Source organism: Mixophyes fleayi, chromosome 1, assembly GCF_038048845.1.
Source record: "Mixophyes fleayi isolate aMixFle1 chromosome 1, aMixFle1.hap1, whole genome shotgun sequence".
Lineage (NCBI taxonomy): Eukaryota > Metazoa > Chordata > Amphibia > Anura > Limnodynastidae > Mixophyes > Mixophyes fleayi.
Window position 1 is genome coordinate 355,883,424 of NC_134402.1, and position 18,887 is coordinate 355,902,310.

Genomic DNA, 18,887 nt, shown 5'->3' on the forward strand with positions numbered 1-18,887 from the left:
CAGCCCCTTAAGGATGGGACTACTCTGAAAATCCTGCTCGCAAAGCATTACGAGCGAAATCTGCATCCGTAGATGCAAATATATTAAATTGGTAAAATTTTGTAAACGTGTGGACAGAGGACCAGGTGGCTGCTCTGCAAAGCTGGTCCGCAGAAGCCCCATTTCTCGCTGCCCACGACGCCCCTACCGATCTGATGGAATGGGCCGTAAGTCTCTCTGGCACAGGACGGTTAGCCTTTATGTAAGCATGTCTAATCGTTGCCGTAATCCATCTAGCGATGGACTGTTTTGAGGCTGGCCAGCCTCTCTTATTAGCATCATAGAGGACAAACAAAGAATCTGTACGTCTAATTTGTGAAGTTCTTTTTACATAGATGCGCAGAGCCCTAACCACATCCAACTTTTCCATAGTCTGGAGATCAGATTGGGAAGAGGATGAAAAGGCCGGGACTACAATGTCTTGGTTAAGGTGAAAAGCCGAAACTACCTTCGGAACGAAGGAAGGAAGGGTTCTTAGGACCGCTCTGTCCTCGTGGAAAACCAAATATGGTTCCCGACAAGACAAGGCTCCTAATTCCGAAACTCTTCGAGCAGAAGCGATAGCTAAAAGAAAGAGGACCTTCCAGGTCAACCACTTTAATTCTGACACACGCAAGGGCTCAAAAGGAGGCCCTTTAAGCATTTCCAGTACCATATTGAGATCACATGGTCCTGTCGGCGGAACATAGGGAGGCTGAATATGCAGTACTCCCTGGAAAAAAGTCCTGATATCCGGTAAGTCGGCTAATTTCTTATGGAAAAAAACCGAAAGTGCCGATACCTGGACCTTTAGGGAACCTAACCTGAGACCTGCCTCCAGGCCATCCTGAAGGAAAGCTAACAAGCGAGTGAGGCGAAAGGAGGATGAGTGGCAAGTCCTACTTTCGCACCATCTAATATAAGCTCTCCAAATCCTGTGATAGATGCGAGCGGAAACTGGTTTTCTGGCTCGCATGAGGGTGTTCACCACATCTGGAGAGAAACCTGTAGCTCTCCAGAGGCTGGCTTCAACAGCCATGCCGTTAAACTGAGCTGAGGTAAATTCTGGTGTAGGAATGGACCCTGAAGGAGAAGGTCGTCTCGAGATGGAAGACGGAACCCTGGTCCTTCTGCCATGGAGATTATTTCCGCGTACCAGACTCGGTGCGGCCATGAGGGAGCTACTAGAATTACTGGTAGACCCCCCTGCCTGACCCGTCTGTGGATGCGAGGAAGCATGGAGATAGGAGGAAATAGGTACCCCATCCTGAACTCCCATGGCATGGTCATGACGTCTATTGCCACGGCTAAGGGGTCTCTTGACCTTGCGCAAAACCTGGGAACCTTCCTGTTGTGTCTGGAGGCCATGAGATCTATGTCTGGAAGGCCCCACCTCTGAACCAGGGACTGAAACACTTCCGGATGCAGAGACCACTCCCCCGGCATCATCTGGTTGCGACTGAGATAGTCTGCTTCCCAGTTGCGTATTCCTGGAATGAATACAGCCGATATTGCCAGAACATGAAGTTCTGCCCAAGACAAAATCTGGGCTGCAATTTTCATTGCTGCTGCACTCCTGGTTCCTCCCTGCCGTGGCATTGTCGGATTGAATTCTGACAGGGTGGCCCTGGAGGAGGGATTGTCCTCCTTTGAGGGCTAGGAGAATAGCCTTCAGTTCCAACACATTTATGGATAGGGATGATTCCTGAACCGACCAAAGGCCTTGAAGCCGGAGGTGAAGGATTACCGCCCCCCAACCTTTCAGGCTGGCGTCTGTCGTTGCTATGACCCACGCCCCCGGAGAGAAGGATCTGCCCACTGTTAAGTGATCCTGAATCAGCCACCACTGGAGGGATTCCCTGGACCTCGGGGATAGAGAGATCTTCTGTAGGTCCAGACGTAGGTGGGATACTGACCACTTTGTTAACAGATCCCACTGAAAACAGCGAGAGCGGGCTCGAGCAAAGCGAATGGTCTCGAAGGAGGCCACCATCTTTCCCAGCAACCGCATGCACAAATGGATTGAGGGTCTGGGAGAGGACAAGACCTGGGAGGTTATACTCTGAATTGAGGTGGCCTTTTCGACAGGCAGGAACACCTTTTGTTGGCTGGTGTCCATGATGAGGCCCAAGAAAACCATGCGCTGACACGGGACCATCTGAGATTTCTTCAAGTTGATGAGCCATCCGTGGCTCCTGAGAATCGCCAAGGCAAGGGATAAGTGATAACGCAAACAACTCTCTGAGGAGGACTTGAAGAGCAGGTCGTCCAGATAAGGCACGACCTGAATGCCCAGAAGGTGCAGACGAGCTGCCATAACCGACATGACTTTTGTGAAAACCCTCGGTGCTGTGGAGAGGCCGAAGGGGAGGGCCCGGAACTGATAATGGGAGGGTCCTACAGTGAATCTGAGGAGGGACTGATGGCCCTTCCAAATGGGAATGTGGAGGTATGCATCTTTTATGTCTATGGAAGCCATAAATTGATCCTTCTCCAATCCATTTATGACCGACCTCAGAGATTCCATCCGAAATCTGTCTACCCTTAGGTGTACATTGAGTGACTTTAGGTTTAAAATGGGTCGGAAGGAGCCGTCTGGCTTCTTCACAAGGAACAGGTTTGAATAAAAACCCTGTGTCTTTTGGAATTCTGGAACCCTGCAGATAACCTTCTGAGAGAGAAGAGAAGTGACACAATCCTGTATTGCTTGTCTTCTGGATGGATCTCGGGGTAGGGGGGTTACGAAGAACCGTTGGGGTCTGGGACCCAGCAGGTCTATCCTGTATCCCCCTGATATAATGCCTCGAATCCAGGGGTCCTGGGAGGACTCTGTCCACTGTTGAAGAAAAAGAGACAGACGACCTCCCACTGGGGAACCAAGTGGTCGTCAGGACGCAGGCTTCTCCTGAGTCCTGGAAGCCTGGCCGAAAAAGAGGATCTTCCTCTAGAGGAGGAGCCTCGGGCATTTGGCTGTTTACCCCTAAACGACTGTCCTCTGGACAAGGAGGATCCTCGGAAGGAGCTGAATCAGGGTTTTTTGCTTCTACCTGGGAAAACCGGCAAGGAAGTACTCTTGCCCCCCGTAGCCTGGGATATTAAGGTATCTAATTCCGGTCCAAACAAACCTGCTGCTGAAAAAGGAATGATTTCAACAGATTTTTTTGATTCTGCATCTCCTTCCCAGGATTTCAGCCATAGAGTTCTTCTAGCTGAAATGGATGCAGCCTGTATAGAGGAGGAGACAGCCGCTGAATTTTGAGCCGCCTTATAAATGTACCCCGATGCCTCTTTTAAGTGTAAGGCCAAGGGGAGTAATTCAGAACCCTGTTAGGCCTCTGCCAGCTGGTCTGCCCATACTTCCATGGCTCTAGCCACCCAAGCTGAAGCGAATGTGGGTCTAAAGGACGAACCTGCAGCCGCAAAGATAGACTTCAGTTGGGATTCAACCTTCCGGTCATTGGCATCCGGAAGGGACGCTGAACCAGGAGCTGGAAGTAAGGTGTGTTTTGCTAAACGTGCAATAGGCACATCTACTTTTGGGATACTTTCCCAACGAATTACCTCCTCCTCCTGTAAGGGGTACAAGGAGGAGAATCTTTTGGGAACTGAGAACCTCTTCTCAGGTTGTTTCCATGCTGCTTCAGCAATATCTACGAGTTCCCTATAAGGATAATAAAAAGTAAAAGAAAGAAATACAATTTTTTAAGATTACACTAGCTATAAAAAACGCTGCCCAACTCCAGGGCACCTGAAAAAAACTGAAGAGTCAAGGGGGATTGTAGAGGGGAGGGGTCTGTCGGCAGTACTAAAACTTAACTAGTTAGGTGCCAACTCCCCCAAGCTCCCTCCACAACCCATGGTAAGCAGTGTCCCCCAGACTGGATGAAAGAGAAAAGTAGATCCGGACATCCGAGGAGCCTACCTGGCATAGACCAGGAAGGTCAATCTCCTGGTTAAGGTAGACTCCCAACACCACCTTTGGCTGAAAAATCATAATGACAGGCAGTGGAATGATTTTATTTAGACAATTAGCTAGAAACTTAGCATATAGTTTGATACTTGTTAAGCAATGATATGGGTCTATAACTCCCACAGTCACATGGATCTTTTTTCTTCCTTTTGCATAACCAGAGGTATGGCTGTAATAAAATAAATAACCTTTTCTATGTATATTTCTTCATTAAGTTTCGGTCTGGTTAAGTGAGATAATTTGGGGAGTACTACTTTCTAAAGGAAGTTGGTAATGTCTTCTGCTGGTCCTGTGTTGTTTTAGGAGGTACAATCTTCGTTAAAAAGTTTGTAAAATAGGACTGGAATTACTGCCCGATTGTCTTGGTATTGTAGAAGAGTTTTCCTTTAAAATTTTTGATTGCAATTACATTATTTTGGGACCTCTTTGCCTTTAGTCAATATACTGTCCTCCTTGTCTCCCTTTTCATAAACTGTTTGATTTAACCATTTTAATTTTTTAGCTGTTTGTTTGGAGAGAAGAAAGTTCAGTTCTGTCCTAACTTTACTAAAGATTTCAAGATCTGCTGGATCTAAAGTTTGTTTATATTGCATTTCCAGGCCAAGATGGCTTATATTTCTTACACCTACCACAAATTACCGCTTTATGTGACCCCCAATGGGGAGGTTTCTGGTATACTATTGAGTTGAAAATATTCAGTGATGAAATCTTTAAATTAACTAACTGGGTCATCAGTACATTAATACCCTTCTCGACAGTAGCCTTTTTACATCAAAACCCCCAACAGCTGCAGTCACATAATAGATATGTAGTAGGGCATATCCTCATTGCTAACAATTGCTCAACACTGAAAATCTCTGTTGAATTTTTGTAATAATTACAGTAATTGGCAGAGTTATGATATGGAGTACTTATTATTCTGAACACCTAGCCCCATCACATTCCTCCCCATAACAAATGATGTTAACCGTTAGCTGCAATGTTTTGTATGCTCTCCAGTGAACATTCCAATGTCTAACCTACCCACACTCCCTTGTGGTGGTCTCTTTTCTTATTTAATTTCTGTTTGCCTGTTATTTTTATATTGCGCAACTAAGTAAAAGAAAAAAAATATATATTCAGCAAGGATAGGGTTTTAGTACATTACAGTCACATTGTCAATGTGATGCAGAAATGAGCTGCCGTTGCACAGACAATATTTAGCCTCAGTAATGTAACTGCCAGGAATTATCTCTTAACACCTGTCTATATTTACTTAGAACTTCTTTAGCACACACTCCACAGGGTTAATAATGATGTATGGCCATTTTTTCTTTTTAGCCATTACAGAAGATGCAGCAAATTAATTTAATACTTACAATATGATATTCAGACACAGCTATGAATCTAGGGCAGTGGTAGTGATCTACAGTTCTATATATTTTTTAAAAAAGTGAAGCATTCAAAAATCACAATCTAAAAGAACCAATAAAGAAACCCAAACACCGAAATATATTATAGCAGAGCAAAGAGACAAAAGGAAAGTTCCAAAAGCATTCCCAAATTACAAAGAAAAGCAATGTGCGGACAAACAAAACAATCATCTGGACATGATGCCTATTAATTTTGCTTTTGGTACAAAATAAAAACCAAGAAAAAAAAAAAAAATGCCACTACCACACCAAAAACAACAACTTCAAAGCTAACTGTACAATAGTTTAAACATTTAACACAATATAGCAAAAAGTTTTATACCCCCCCCCCTTTTTTTTTACAACAAAAAGACAAAAATTCCAGAGCTACCCTTACGATAGGCAGATATCAATCATGACAGCAGTCCAAATATAAACATATGTACCACCCACCAGAAAGGAGGTGTCAAATCATGGGCCTCTCCAGTTACATTGCCACACAGATGAAAAAGGTAAATTCAGTCAACTCTATGCTGGTGGTGAACAGCTTGCAAATGTTCCACTGTTCTTTTGCCACCATCTCTATGAAAGTACAATACTGATTGTTAATGCTGTACATTTTCTAACAAACCGCTTGATCTATCTGCTGTTTCCTTGTCTTTTACTGCACCTTCCAGATCTATATTGAATTTATCACATCAAAGTTTCACACATCCCCTATTGCTCTAAACATGAATACAGGTTGTTCTACCACAGCCTACTTCAAAACTGAGGACATCCTAGCCAACTTACAGACAGTACAATAAAGTGGTCAGGCCCTAGTCAAAACACATTGAAAAGGAATAAGCAATAACAAAAACCCCCAAAAAATTAAAAATAGGAAAAGGACATTTTGAGTATATACGTGCTGAGCTCTATTAGCACTACTGTCTCCGCAGAGTAAACATAGTTCTGACTTCGGAATCATGATTTTCTTGTGCAATAGTCTTAAATTTGTCTTCATACTAACCCTTGCTTCATGGCTGTGGTTTTTCCAAAGGCCTTTAATCATCCCCTCTTTGGGACTGCTTTGAAATGATTCAAGGCTGTATGGGATGTTCAAGATTTCAAACTCTGACAGATAGATGCAGCACTTCAGGTAATATCTTAGATAAAAAAAAAATACTATTAAAGCAAAACTTAAAATGTAAAAAGCACCTTGTAAAATTACCTTTAAATCTTCATGTCAAGTGATCCACCCATAAATCCCTCCCCCATCTTAGCTTAAGCAGAAAAGGTGCTGCCACAATTCGTTAAAGTTTGCAGCTATGCATAGATTATAATATAGTGAAAGGAAAGACACAAAACTTCTCAACACAAGCAATCTTTCTCACATTGTTTAAAATTGTTTTGCTTACTTTACTTGGTCAATAGGCTTTTTGACTAGTGATACCACAGTCTGTGTGTCAGCTAAGTGGATCAAACACTGAAGAGCTCGACTTCTATGTGCAAATGTCAATTTGATGTCCCCAATAGGCTGCAAAACGATGAAAGAAAAAATATAAGCACACTATAATTTATTTTACTATAAATAACATTTCTGAAAACACAAAATAGAAAAATGTACATTTAGAAAGTGAAAACTTTTGTTATGATAAAAATAAAATATTTTTTAGTAAAAATATGCAAAAGATTTACATTAAGATATAAAGAGCAATGCATCCTAAAAGGTCCCTTTTCCACTAAATCAGTCATATACAGTGTAACATCTCCAAAAAACTAAATAAATAAAAAAAAAGTCTGGAGATGAAAGTCGCCAGTTTATTATTATTCCCATGCAATAAGTATCTTTATCATAAGTGCGCACTAGACAAAGGTGAAACTTTTTGGCCAGAAATTTTCGGCACCATTCAAACTTTGGCATGAATGCTATGACGCAAATCAAACAGCACACCAATCAGTGGAAGTGGAGTATGGTGGTGTTAGCATCATGTTATGTGGATGCTTCTGAGTGGCAGAGACTTGCATTTGTTCCATACAAACCAATTACCCTCACCTGAAAAAAAACCCTGATAGGACAAGACAGGAGAAAAGTGGGCCCAATGCTTAAAAATCAGGGGTGGGTATGATGTGAAAGGGAGTGGGGGAAATGGCTGGTTGGGATGAGATGGGTAAACTAGTAGTTTTTAAAGGAGTGTTTAAAACTTTTAAGAATGAAGGAAAGTCTGATTTAGTGTGGAAGAGCATTCCATTAGTGGGGAGTCAATGTGCAGATCAGTTGCAGAAAGGAAGGGAGTGTATAATAAGATAAGGTCAGAGATAATAAGGCGGGTGGAGAATTGGTTGAGTGGGGTGGATTTGTATGAGGCAGGGGGCGTCACTGTTCACCTCCTCACATAATTTCTCTTCCTGTGAGTCAAAGTCAACATGCGATCACGAGTGTGAAGAGGACGAAAAAAACAGAGGCCTGCCATGTCTTGTTGTGGTTTGATGAAGATTAGCAGTAGCTGAGGTTTGAACAGAATAGTTTTGTGGAACAGCAGGTGATATAAAAGCAACAGGTATGGAAGCATGTTCAAACGTCTGCTTAACAGCACTTTTGAACCATTCCTGATATTCAAGTGAGAGAGGACATCAACTGGTCTGCCATTGGTTTCTATAGCATCATCCCTACTCCAGTGTAGTATCAGATAGGTCAGTGTTGGCTAACCTGTGACACTCCAGGTGTTGTGAAACTACAAGTCCCAGCATGCTTTGCCAATATATAGCAGCTTATTGCTGTAAGGGTATGCTGGGACTTGTAGTTTCACAACACCTGGAGTGTCACAGGTTAGCCAACACTGAGATAGGTTGTCACGTTTGAGATCCCTGAGGGAGCATGTACTCTCAACAGCTCGAAAAACACCACAGCATGAAATCCTTTTTCCTAAAAGACCACAACATTGAAATGGAAGAGAGCAGAAGCACCTACAGCTTCTATGTGGTATAAATTGATTAATGAAACTCTCCCACTGCAGAAACCCAGACGAGCTGCCATATATTTTTTTTGAAATGTGGATAAAACTGTCAATTAATAATTTAACTTTAATTTATATTCACTCTCTATTGGTGACCTCATGAGCAATGGTGTACCATGATTGGCTTGACATATCTTGCAGATTGGAGATGGCAGGACAGTAAAGATTTTATGTTATGTGTGCATATTTTGTATTCAGTGCTTCTCTTATGTTTTGTCATCTTTCTTTCTCTTCTGTACCCTAGTGTGCTCCTAATAGCAACAGTATCTATACTGTAAGAGGGGTCTGTTTTAGCTGTAAACATTATTCTGCCTCCCAGTTGTGAAGGAACAGGCATCAACTTTACTGCACTTAAATAAGGTTGTTAAGTTTTGTTTGTTTTCTTATTTCAAAGCAATATACAGATGAACGATCTAAGAAATGTAAAGAAAGTGATACTGGAGAAAGCGGATCTACAACATTTACCCTCAGATACAAAATGTCTATGTGTAAATAGAATTCAAGTGGGTGTCAGTGTAACTTAAAAGTAGCATCTGTCATTAGAACCCCCCCCCCCCCCCCCCCAAAAAAAAAATCAAGTAAGCACACATTAGAAAAATACTTACAGATGTCGTAGAAGTTGCTATTGCATACAACATTCTTGCACTGAAATCTACTGGGTATGGCTGAAGAAGATATATAACTCTGCAAAGAAAGAGGATTTGTTAAGTTCCGAAAATATTCTTCAGTGTTTTACAGTGGCCATGTGTTTATTAATTAGTGGAACTATCAACAAAATCAGCGGTGAAAATGCCAGTCATTTGAATGAACAAGTACCCAACAAAACAGATCAGACTGCTATCTGACTACTAAGCATATTCAGCGGGTATAAATTAAAATATCTTGAATCATAAACCACTCTCTGCACTTAAAGGTGGAGTGATTTTTTTTTTTAATGCCCATGAGAATGACAATATCATCATCTCTCTCCGACAGATTTTTCCACTGATTTTGCCCTAATCTCTCACCAGATATGAAAATGCCTTGTTGATTTAAGCATGTCATCTGTGTAAAGTGTACACTTTTACATCCACACAAATGTATATGCTGAGTATATATTTATTTTGCTTTTATTTTACATATTGTACATACAAAATGCGAGTCAAGTACTTTGTTTATAAAACCAGAAACATAAAAACATCAAACCTTCACAGGGAGGCGAAAAGAGGATTTTTGTACTTACGTTAAATCCTTTTCTTTGATTCCATCTGGGGGACACTGCTACCATGGGGTTGTATGAGGGCACATGGAGTTGGCACTTAAATAGTTAAACTGTTAATGTAACTTGACAGAAGCTCCTCCCCTCTGTAACCCCTGAAGCTCCTCAGTGTAATTGAAAAGCTCCAAGGAAGGGAAACAGAATAGCATGCAACCAACAAAAGCAACAGAAGACCGAAGGGCGGGAACGCAGTGTCCCCCAGATGGAATCAGAGAAAAGGATTTAACGTAAATACAAAAATCCTCTTTTCTCTTTCATCCAATCTGGGGGACACTCAGGGCCGGATTTACCACTAGGCAACCTAGGCAATTGCCTAGGGCCCAGCGGTCCCCAGAGGGCCCTCCCAGGGCCGGCGGTGTGACCAACCTTTAAAAATGGGCCGCTACTTATAGGCCAGTGTTATGTGCTTGCCCCCCTGGGCTAAAGTCTGCCTGCCAGCCCCTGAATAGGGGTATATCTTATGCTAAAAACTATAGTGCTATGGATTTTTTCAGGGAGGGGGCCTCAAACCAGTATCGTGCCTAGGGCCCCATGAGGTCTAAATCTGGCTCTGGGGACACTGCTATCATGGGGACATTCTAAAGTAGCCCTTTGAGGGAGGGAAAGCTCTGTTAATCTGTCCTGCAAAACTTTGTGGCCAAGACTTGCGACATGAGACACAAAAACATGAAAACTGTAAAACCTGGTAAAGTGTGGACAGAGAACCTGGTTGGCGCAAGGCAGAGTTAATCTGTAAATGCACCGTTGTGCGCAGGCCAAGAGGTTCTCCACAGAACTGAGGAAATGCACGGCGACACGATCAAGTACAGGCCGATCACAACTGATATAAGCCTGCCTGACGGGGAACATTATCCACCTAGCAGCAGTTTGTTTTGTAGGCAGCCAGTCACTGTTGTGAGGATCATACAAGAAAAGGGAATCCGACCTCCACATAGTGGACGTCCTATCCACAAACATTCTTAGAGCATGGACCACATCCAATGACTTTAAGGATCCCTTATCTGAAGAGGCAGTCACCTCCAGAAGACTGGGAACACAATCGCTTGATTAAGATGAAAACCAAACCACTTTTGGTTGGAAGGAAGGTATCTTGCAAAATACAGCCCTGTCAGTATGGAAAACCAGATAAGTTGAACAAGAGAGCCCAAAGTCCAGAAACTCTCACTGCAGAAGCGATGTAGAAGTCATGACTCTTTACCAACTTTCATGCGCATTAAGTCCGCATAACAGGCTCGACATGGCCAATCGGGTGTGTCACGAACACGCTCCCAGCTGCCGTGACTTTGGGGTGTTTGCTGTATGAGGTCACACACGATTTCAGCCCGCAGTCTCTCTACCTATCACAAAGGGTTATAGACCTACGGAATTGTCCCCAACACAGCGCTCTCACACCCCCAGACACTTCAGGTTCTGCCACCACCTATTGAGTACGGGCAATAGGACCCCAATATGCTGTCCCACACAGGCACACAGGCTTCTAGTTATCCACAAACTAACAAGACCCACACCAGCACACACAGGGTTAACTCTGCACACCTCCAGACTGTTACACAAATGTAAATACAAGCACACACAGCTTGTTAATCAAATGTATCAACAAATCACACACTAGCATTCCAAGGGTTAACCTGATTGCGCAATCTCTTCTAATAGGCGAAACCATGACTAAGCCGATCACGGCGAAACGTACGTCGGGTCACGTGTGACGCGTGATGTCACACACCCGGAAGTGTGAAGCCGGTCAGCGGAGTTAGCCGCGATCGTGTCACACTTTATCTAATGTTGTAGTTAATTTTGAATTTTGCAGTGCGCTTTATTTAGGGTTTTAACACCAGGGCAATACTGTCTGACAAACAGGAGGTGACTGGAGGTCCCTTAATATCGCTAGTCAGATCTTTACTATCAGTATGATTATAGGCAGAACTGACTCAATCCCTAATACAGCAGATATGTGTTAGAAGGAAATGCTCTGTGGTTATGATAAAGTTAACCTCTCTCTTTCACACATTGCATGAGAGGGTGCTGTGTTAGAGTACCAATCCTGATTTTTTGGAACTATACATACACTAATTTAAGTTCCTTTGTATGTCTATGTCAGACTATCACACCTGGTTTTGATAATTACAGTATTACACTATTTGATATTTTTTTCCTTTAATGCCACAAATTGGAAAAAAAACAACAACCTGCTTGGAAAGCATCACTACGATTGAATTTAAGTATAATTCAGTACTATTTTTGTTTTACTTTTATTTTATTTTTTTATCTGTTTTGATTTTATTTTGTTTTCTGTGGAAACACAGCGCAGAATTATTGACCTCTGCTTGTATTATAATTTTGAGACTTTAGTGTGTTGTCTCCGGTTCAATACTCTTGCTGCAGTGGTTTATGAAGCGCGGTAGGGGATTTACATATACCTTTTGTACAACTGGAATTTTGATCCGAGTTAGCCTTTACTAGCAAATTATCCAAGTATAGGCTGATGCAAAGTCTAGGGGACCACAACCGTGCTGCCATGACCGCCATGATATTTGTAAAGACTTATGGTCTCTTCAAGGCACTTAAAGAGCCTTGGGAAGGCCTAACAGAATTGAAAGTGGGAGACCCCACTGCAATCTGCGATGGGGCAAAAAAGAGCCAACTGGCTTGTAAACCAGGAAGAGGTTTGAATAGAAACTTCTGCCTCTTTGTCCCTCTGGGACCCGCCAGATAACTCCCACATTAATAAGAGAAGTCATTAACTATCTCATAGCCAATCTCTTTACTTTGTCTCGTGGAGTGGTGGAAAAGAAACGGTGAGGTGGCTGATTATGGAGGCCTATAATGAAGCCACGTTGCATGAATTCCGTAATTCACCGATTATGAGCGAAAACCGCCCATTGGTTCAGGAACAAAAAGAGCCATCCACCCACAACAGCCGCAAGATGAAGAAGAATCCCGGCAGGTTGCAGGCTTTTCCGGGTTCTTAGGCCCTGGACACTTGTTCGAATAGGACAGTCTGCCCTTCTGTGACTGGTCCCTGGAAGTGATTGGCTTACCACTGTAAGACTGCCCACAGTTTAAAAAGCCACCCTGACAGGGTAGACGAAAGGAATCAAAACAAGGTCCTCGTGGCTTCTGGACATTAATAGGGAGGAAGAAACGTTTTCCTCCTGTAGCCTGACTTATGATGTTGTATAGCTCTGCACCTAAAATAACAGAGCTGACATAAGGAAGAGATTCCAAGGACTTTTTGAATTTGTTATCTGCGTTCCATGAACACAACCACAAAAATCTTTTATCTTTAACGAATGATGCAAGACACTAAGGCTGCATTCCGAGCTGCCTCAGATATCCTGAGGCTTCATTCAGATGTAATGGCAGAGGGAGCAAATCAGAATGCTGTAGACCATCAGTAAGCTGATCTGCCCAGGTCTCTATCTCTCTAGCCACGGATGTGGAAGAAAGTATGGTCTTCAAAAGAACTTTCTATTTTATGGTGAGTGCTAATTTTACAAGTAGCCGAGCCAGGTGCAGAAAGAGAGTTAAGGCATGCCGAGCGTTATAGGTGTATCCACCTTATGACACCTGTTCCCATTGGGCCATCTCACCCAGCCGAAGTGAAAAGAGGCTAGGAAACCTACGCGGTACAATCAATTTTCTGTCTAGCTGTTTCCATGCTGACTCAATGAGATTCGTCAGCTCTTCAGAAGGAGGAAGGCAGACTACACACCTCTTCAGCCTCTTTCGCACTTTGGTCTGAATCAGAGACCACTAAGAGAGGATGAGCAAACTTATGCCTTCTACAGGAAGTCTGAGTTCTCATGGACTCAAGAAATGTATTTAAGTTTTCAAGTTTCTGTACTAATGAAGTAGACCAAGAAACTTCCACCTGGATTTGACCCTGGGAATCAAGGAGAGTTGATAGGATAGACTTCCCCTTCACAATAGAGAAGCAGCTCCTGTATAAATATAAATGCAGCTATATCTATAAAAAATACATATATCCCCTATGGGGTACTTAGCGATAAACAATGAGGAAGAAGCCTGAGGATCCCGAGAGGAGAAGTCAGCAGCAGTAACAGTGTGCCTCCAAACGACCCGTCCTGTCATGAAGGATAGGGAGCGAACACTTTCCGCTCGGGAATGTCTCACTGACAGGTTGGGAGTCTTAAACTACTCCCCCCTGTCTTATATGGCTTCACACCACTGTCGGAGCCTCCTTGAGCCTTTATTCACAGCTTTGTCAAACTCCGCTGTCACTTGGGTGCCCTCGCTCGCACCACTGTTCGGGCTCAGAGATATCCAAGACCCCCCTCCGCCTCAGGGGGGAACTTGGTATCTTCCAAAATATCCGGTCTCTGGACTGAGTGCAGCACTCTCTGCCTGTGGCAGCGCCGGACCCGTCGGACCTTTGAAGATGTCGTAAGAGCAGCTGTCTTAGAAGGCTGCACTGATACATTTTGAAGCAAAGTGATAATTGCATCCACTGCAAGTATGTCTGCAGGATGGGTGAGCAACTGAGATAGCGTCGCCACTGACTGTCCCAATGCAGTCGTCTATGCTGGATCCCCATATGAGGGATGCCCTTGTCTGCACCCGCCCTAGCCATCTGCATCACAGGCCACACAAACTGACTCAAGATCCTACCATCCACTGGTTAGTTTGGTTTTACATTTTGCAGAGGTAAAATATTCCACCTTGTTTGTTTTACTTTTGTCAGACATGTTTTCTCAATATTTATGATGCAACAGAAATAAGTAACCTGCAACTCTATATCAATAGTCCCAGTTACACTACATTTATTTATTTTGAACTTTATTTTATATATATATATATATATATATATATATATATATATATATATATATATATATATATATATATATATATAGTTATGTGTTTATATAAACACCCATACATATCTCCTAACTCTACAGGGATAACCCCAGAGTTGTACTCCCCAACATAATTTGTGTTAATATACATAATGGAAAAATCTTCACAATAGAAAGAATCTCAACAGTAAGACTATCTATGTGAAGGAATTACTAAAAGTATGTAAATATTCTACAGATATCTATTTGTACAGATATGTGTAATATAAAACTGATGGAAGGTCTCGTCCCTCCAGAACCAGGTCTAGGGCAGAGGTTTTTTGTTTTTTTCCCCTCCTTTATACAGCGTCTGAGGTAAAACTGCTCAGGAGTTTGTTTAACTGTCTCCAATTGTCACTTCTCCTGCACTGGCACCATGGAACATACCAATTTGTGTAGGGGGAGCAGGCCCGGCGCTCCCATTAGGCAAGGTTAGGCACTTGCCTAGGGCGCCGGGCTCTGGAGGGCGCCACAGAACTGGAAATTAATTTTAAAACTGTGCGGCGACCGCTGACCATACCTGTCACGGCCGCCGCACAGCATTCAGATGCACGGGGAGGGGGGGGGAAGAGGCTATTGCTCACCGTCTCCTGGAGACGGAGCAGAGAGGCTGCGGTGGTGAGACAAGGAGGAGGGAGCCGATTTTTGCGGGGGGGGGGGGGGGGGGGGCGCCGATTTTGCCTAGGGCGCCATGGACCCTAGCACCGGCCCTGAGGGGGAGCAGTCCTATATGAACATGACATGCTCCTCCTCAGGTTTTAACCACTATATGTGTATAATAGTACTTGTATCTGTCAAGTAAAATGTATGTGTTATTATTAAAAGGAAAACAGACAGGCCATAAACAATCACACCACAGAGATCATAGATAGTAGAACCACTTTTGTTTTGACCCTGGCTAATGCCTCAAAGCAGTATGGAAATATCTGGATAATAAAATGAACGTCTCAGAATAATTTAACTGAACACTCATGTAAAATACTGTCTACATTAACTTTAGAGCCTTCTATAATAAAACTCTAAACTGTAGTTAGATAGAGATATATATATATATATAACAACAACAATTGATATACTCTGGCGCTATCTACCACATCGGTCAGTATTATATATAAAGGTTCACAACACTATATAGTATCAGATATAATAATCGATAGTCCACAAACTGTCAATCCAGAAGAAAATAATCACTAGAACAAAGCACAGGCAGGGCGCCTCATAGTGTAATACCAGGACAACAAACGACAAATTGTGTAAATATATGCGTACCGTCAGGTAAAGATGTATGATCTAACTCGAGTGGATCCTCTTTGAGAGCTGTAACACTGGATCTCAACTCGGGACAATCCAGAAATGTGGAAAAAGGCAAACATTGCATAATATTGTAATGCACCACGTGAAACACCACAGGGTATTCAAAGGGTGTAGAGTTCAAATTCACCAGGGTATATATTTATATATAAAAAAGACGTAGCCCAGAAAAAAACACACAACACTTTATGTGTAAGGCAATATTCATATGCGTACCAGAAATATGAGCATAATAGCCAGAAGATGTTTTCTTTATTGGCAGGCTGTATCTAGTGCATGGACACCCTTCCAACGGCGGTATAATAAATGGAAGAGGATACAATGTAAAATGCAATACAAATTTAATAAACAAAGTAACACTGACTCAATCATATAGTTCACCAGGTACAGCTGATCAACAGTGAGGGCTCGACGCGTTTCGTCTTGATGATCACAAGACTTCCTCAGGAGCACAGAAATGTATAGCACCGGACTAACCGGCTTTTTATCGAGTCCGCGCGCCATTTTGGCGCATGCGCACAGTCCCGCCACAATGTGCGCAGGTGCGGGGATTGAGAGTTTGAAAAACTTTATTGTAAACAGCAACAAGTTCTTTGTGCAATCGCAACAATATCACTGAACCAACATACAAGATGCGATCCGTACACAGCGCCAGAGCATATGCCACATATAACCAAATAACATCACATCACACCACACATATAAGCGGCACAGAGAGTTAATCCCTCACGTACCGCTAACCTCACTAATAATACTATATCTCATAGTGTAGCAAAAGGATTATAGCATATATAAATTACTATAATATGCAGTTATATAAACAATGTCATCCTAAAAGTATATAATACAAGCGCTAGATGGTGACTTACAGAATCACAATCTACAACCATCTCTTATAAACCATGTCTTTATAATGTGCAACAACAGATTTGACATAAATATATACTAAGAATACTAAGTGTAAATACTCGTGTGCATAGAGGAATTCACTTAACTACACACACATCGAATAAATTGAAAAAGAGGTCATATAAATAAAGTGCAAATACATATAACAATAACATACTTAATGCCTAAAAGACACTAAATGCCAAGAAACCCATTACTATATAATAATAAACGCCTAGTATATTAAGCGACACAATCTATGAGTAGCTATCAAAAGCTATACTGTAAAATGTGAAGGAAACTTACATAACAGAGTTTACCTCTAATATCATTGGACAATGTAACAATAATACAAAATCCAAGAGGAGGGTTATACAGAGTACGGGAGGGGGATTGTTATTCAGAGTACCGAGAAACAAAAGGGGGGGGGGGGGGCTAAGGGAATGTACAAATTACAAAAAAGGGGCTAGTTCATAATTTTCATTAAGACCAGTTGGGGATAGGGTATCCAGTTCAAAGATCCAGTACATTTCGCGTTGTGAAAGTTGTGAAAGTTTTCTTTGTAAATCACCTCCCCTTTTTCCTAATGTAACATGCTCTAAAGCTATAAATTTAAGGCCATGCGGATCTCCATTATGTTTCAAATTGAAATGTCTAGATACAGAATGGCTTTCCATTTTATTCCTAATATTACGAATATGTTCTTGTATACATAATTTAAGAATACGTTTTGTTTTGCCAATATATTTCAGTTTACAAGGGCACACAAACATATATATTACCGAGGTTGTTAAACAATCCATACGGTCCTTAATAAAGAATTTTCTACTGTTATCCGAGTTAAAAAAGTGTGTTTTAACAGGGTCCATGAACTTGCAAATGTTGCAGTGGTTACATCTTACTGAACCTTTAGTATTTAATACAGGTGGTTTATGGCTTATAGTTGTTTTCTCAAATAGACTTGGAGCTATCATATCCTTCAAACATCGGTTTTTTCTAAAAACTACCACTGGTCTTTCCGGGAGTATTTCAGATAGAACTGGATCCCTTTTCAGGATGTTCCAGTGTTTAGTTAGGGTCGACCTTATAAGGTTTTCCCCACTACTGTATTCTGTAATAAACGGTATCATGTCCTTCTTTTCACCTTTAATTGAATACTTTAGAATCTCAGTTCTATTTTTATTCTTAATTTTCTGAGTAGCCTCATCTAACAAAGAGGCCGGATAACCTCTTTTTCTAAAACGATCTGAGTATAATGATAGTTGTTCTTCAAAATCTATCTCCCTACTGCAGTTCCTTTTAATTCTGTTAAATTGGGAAAAAGGTATGTTGTATTTCCACCGTTTCTGATGGCAACTCCTGTAGTGAAGATAACTGTTCGTATTGACTTGTTTACAGTATAGCTTTTGATAGCTACTCATAGATTGTGTCGCTTAATATACTAGAACTATATGTGAGTTCAGTGTTACTTTGTTTATTAAATTTGTATTGCATTTTACATTGTATCCTTTTCCATTTATTATACTGCCGTTGGAAGGGTGTCCATGCACTAGATACAGCTGCCAATAAAGAAAACATCTTCTGGCTATTATGCTCATATTTCTGGTACGCATATGAATTATTGCTTACACATAAAGTGTTGTGTGTTTTTTCTGGGCTACGTCTTTTTATATATATATATACCCTGGTGAATTTTGAACTCTACACCCTTTGAATACCCTGTGGTGTTTCACGTGGTGCATTACAATATTATGCAATGTTTGCCTTTTTCCACATTTCTGGATTGTTCCCGAGTTGAGATCCAGTGTTACAGCTCTCAAAGAGGATCCACTCGAGTTTAGATCATACATCTTTACCTGACGGTACGCATATATTTACACAATTTGTCGTTTGTTGTCCTGGTATTACACTATGAGGCGCCCTGCCTGTGCTTTGTTCTAGTAATATATATATATATATATATATATATATATATATATATATATATAGACAGTTTTCTCTCTATTACCACAAGGATCCTCATTAACTAGTTATTCCCCAGTGGGGTGTTTAGCTGCTGAGGACCCAAGCTTGTATAAGGATGAAGAGGGAAGGAGCCAGCCGCTGTAATTTAATAGCTGATGTCCCTGTCTTCTGTGAAGGGAGCAGTAAACTGTGCGTCTGTCATTTAGGTGTTGTGGGGGAGCCTCTCTGCTCTCA

General features: G+C 41.8%; 1 protein-coding gene across 2 annotated transcripts in view; it reads right to left on the minus strand.

The window, feature by feature from the left end:
- The window catches only part of KNTC1 (kinetochore associated 1), a 197,179-nt gene that overhangs the window by 21,386 nt on the left and 156,906 nt on the right, over positions 1–18,887 (minus strand). For both annotated transcript variants that reach the window (XM_075177790.1, XM_075177780.1), the window contains exons 53-55: positions 8,981–9,059; positions 6,777–6,895; positions 6,389–6,524 (exon numbers count right to left, since the gene is read on the minus strand). In XM_075177790.1, the coding sequence (XP_075033891.1) occupies positions 6,389–6,524; positions 6,777–6,895; positions 8,981–9,059 (334 nt within the window). The remainder of the gene's footprint in view (positions 1–6,388; positions 6,525–6,776; positions 6,896–8,980; positions 9,060–18,887) is intronic.